At 37.5% G+C, this 3503-nt stretch overlaps 1 protein-coding gene across 1 annotated transcript; it reads right to left on the reverse strand.

Moving 5' to 3' along the window:
- Positions 1-363: 363 nt before the first annotated feature.
- On the reverse strand, positions 364-1495 carry LOC107158879 (vomeronasal type-1 receptor 4-like). Its single transcript, XM_015505363.2, has one exon. The coding sequence runs from the start codon at positions 1324-1326 to the stop codon at positions 364-366; it is 963 nt and encodes a 320-aa protein (XP_015360849.2). The 5' UTR covers positions 1327-1495.
- Positions 1496-3503: the final 2008 nt, after the last annotated feature.

Consider the following 3503-nt stretch of genomic DNA (forward strand, 5'->3'; position numbering starts at 1 on the left):
ATTTCTCCAGCAGACATTTTCAGGAGTAACCAACTTGTTCAGTCATTGTGATTAAACTGACTTTGAAGGTGAAGCTGCTCATTCATTTGGCCTTCAGCTGTATAAATTCAGCCTACTGTCTACAGGATGCTATGTATCAACATGAGGAAAACCAACTTTATTTCCCATCACCATGGCCATGAAAATCTTGCATTCAGCCAGCTGAGAACCCCAATGCCCTTTGGAGTTTACAATAGAAACACAGGTGACTCTCCTATAAGTTTTTCTATTGGTATTTTGAGCATGAAGAATGACTTAACAATTGCACATTGTTAAAAACATATGACTCATATAATTATGATCAAATTTAAGAATATTTGTTCTTTAGAAGCAGTGCCTGGATAGAATGGTCTCACAGCTCATGAGAAGAAAGGGGCTCACAGTGGGAAAACACATGGAGATCAGTGCATTAGTGTTCACCAACCACCAACTGGGATTAAAGACCATTATAACACAAACATTTAATAAGGAGGAAAGAGTGTGGAAAATCACAAAGGTGCCCACTAGGACAAGGATTTTCTGGGTGGCTCTGGACTCAGGGCAGGATCTGGGGGAAACTTTGATGCTGTGAATGTGCTGAACCCTCTGTTTGTGCCTGTACAGAAGGAGAACCATGGAGCCACTGGACCAGATCATGAGCACAGAAAAGACAATCTCAGGAAATACAAACAGTGTGGTGTATAATGAGTCTGTGATTTTGTCATGCCCTGCAATAGAGCAGTAAACATAATCTCTTTTCTCTGTCACATTTTTGCTATTCCATTTGCTAAACACATAGAGAGGAAAAATGGAATTCACCACCATGTACAGGATCCAGCAGAGGGAAATGGAGAAGCCAATGTACTTTGGAGCTTTTCCTTTGAGATCCTTCCAACAGGAGTTCATGGGGCTGATGGTGATGTTCTGGAAGATGCTCAAGAGACAGGTGATGGCAATGGACATACTCCTGCCCAGTCTCTGAATATACAAAAGAAGTTTGCATCCTAGGTCATTGAAGTAATGTTTCAGCCCAAGCGTTGTCATTGCCTGAGGGATTCCTTTAGAGAGAATGACCAAGGAATTTGCTATAATCAAGTGCCTGAGAATCAAATCTGTGGACCTTAAATTGTGCTCATTGCAGAAATGGACTGAATGATAATAAAGCAGAGAGAAATTTCCCAGAATTCCAACAGCAGTCTGTGATAAGAACATCAGTCCCATGGCCACATCTCTGGAGTCCATTCTCTCATTTAGCACATTTTCCTTTGAATGATAGCAACTCCTTGCTATGATCAAAAAATGACTCATTAAAATTTTTGTAGTGAAGCACAGTGGTATATATCTGTAGGTACCAGCTAATCAAGAGGCTGAGGCAGAAGTGTGGTTTGAGCCTAGGTATTAAAACTCAGCCTAGGAAACATTGCAACTCTTGTCTCAAAATATATTTTTTACACCAGGGATAACTTTTACTGTGTACATGGGTTGGATTAAAAAACATCAAGATGTACCAAGGAATAGGGGAAGTTCCCAGATTTTAATAAGAAAGTCAACTTTAAAAATCAGTTGATGATAACCTGGAGGAAGCAATGGAAAGTGAGATCAGTGGACAGAAAGCATAATTCAATATTTGCAGCATAAACTGATATTTGATAGTCATTTTGAATAAGAGGTCTGTGTTGAGCACTTCAGTAGAAATGATTGCTTATTTTTTCATTAATTATCTTCCTTTTTTGGTGTGTGTTTTGCTGTGCTTATTGTTTCATGGATACACACACATATGGTTTTTCTTTCCTAATTTTTAGCATTTTAACATTTTCTGCTTTCTGTCTTGAGGGTTGGGGTTTTTGAATAGTATTTTTGATTTTGTTTTCTATTGTTTCTCTTTCTCCCTTTTCTTCTGGTGACAAATTCTATTGTTCTCTCTTTCATTCTCCCTTTACTTTGTATGTCTATTTTTTCTTCTCCTTCCTTATAATCATCACATGCTACATCTCTTCTGTATTCTCTCCATTAAATTTTTAAAATTATAAACTCATTTCTACCTTTTTATCACATGTTCTTTTCTTTTAGTTAACTCTGTTCTTACCATCTTTTAGCACTAATTGGTTTATACAACTCCTGACCCCATCATTAATGCTTTTGCAATTATTTCTGCTGTGGATGCCATTCTTGACACCTCTTGTTTGCTTTAATGCCAGATACAGTTCATGGTTACTTGTTTTTTTCTGGAAGCAATCACTGCCCTTACCATTTCTGTTTTTTGTCACAATTCACATTGTAGGTGCATAGTAAGAACCAAGTATTTAGTTTAATGCTGTATATTGTTCACCTAGGTTGTTGCTTATTGTTTGTTTCCTCCTATTCTGTGAAGTGCTGGAAACTATAGAGATGCTACAAGTTCACAGGATAGAAACTCTGCTGCTGAACTAAATTCAGTCAAAAGACAGCACACCTTGTTCAACACACAAAGGAATAACACTCAGTCTTCAGCTATCCCTTAATACAAAGAATAGAAGAGTCGAAAACCCAAACTAATGACCAGGCCCCAAGTAGAAACAGCTAGGGGTGGGCCCCTAGGTCCCGCCTATGGACATCCATTGTTATAGCTGAAACAGGCTGTGGACACCACACCTATGAAAGGGTCTCAATACAGATCACTCTAGGACAATTTTTTCTTCAATAGACCATATTCTAGGTCGCAATGGAAGTCTTGGCAAAACAAAAGAATTTGATGTTATCCTGTGAATCCAGATCAGAGTGCAGTGAAACCGGAACAACAGCTTGATACATAGAAACCAAACAAAAATGTGGAGGTTGAAAAATATATTTCTAAATGAGGGATGGAGCATACAAAAAATGAGAGAAGAAATCAAGAAATTTTAAGAATAAATGAAAACAGAGATATAACATATCAAAATCCCTGGGAAAGTATGAAGTCAATTCTAAGAAGTAAGTTCATAGCATTGAATGCTTACACTAAAAAATACCAGAAAGATCCCAAACAAATAATGTAATGCTAAATATTGAAGTGCTCATGAAGAAATCAGTAGAAGACATAAAATGATAAAGATTAGAGCCAAAATTAATGAAATTGAGATTTAAAAAAGCAATACAGCCAGGCATAGTGGTGCTTGCCTATAATCCCTGGGGCTTGGGAGGCTGACGCAGAAGGCTTGGGAGGCAGAAGCCAGCATCAGCAGCTCAGTGAGGCTGGGGATGTGGCTCAGTGGTTAAGCACCTCATGATTCGATCCCTGGTACAAAAATAATAATAAAATTTTAAAAATACAAAGGATCAATAGAACAAAGGAGATGATTGTTTGAAAATATAAACAAGATTTATAAACCTTTAGCCATCTAACCAAAAGAATGAGAGAGAAAATCCAAATCAACAAAATTAGAAGTGAAAAAGAAAATATCACTACCATACTTCTGGAATCCAGAGGATGACTAGATACTAGTTTGAGGATATATTCTCTGTCTATG

This window comes from Marmota marmota, unplaced genomic scaffold (assembly GCF_001458135.2).
Source record: "Marmota marmota marmota unplaced genomic scaffold, marMar, whole genome shotgun sequence".
In the NCBI taxonomy this organism is placed as follows: domain Eukaryota; kingdom Metazoa; phylum Chordata; class Mammalia; order Rodentia; family Sciuridae; genus Marmota; species Marmota marmota.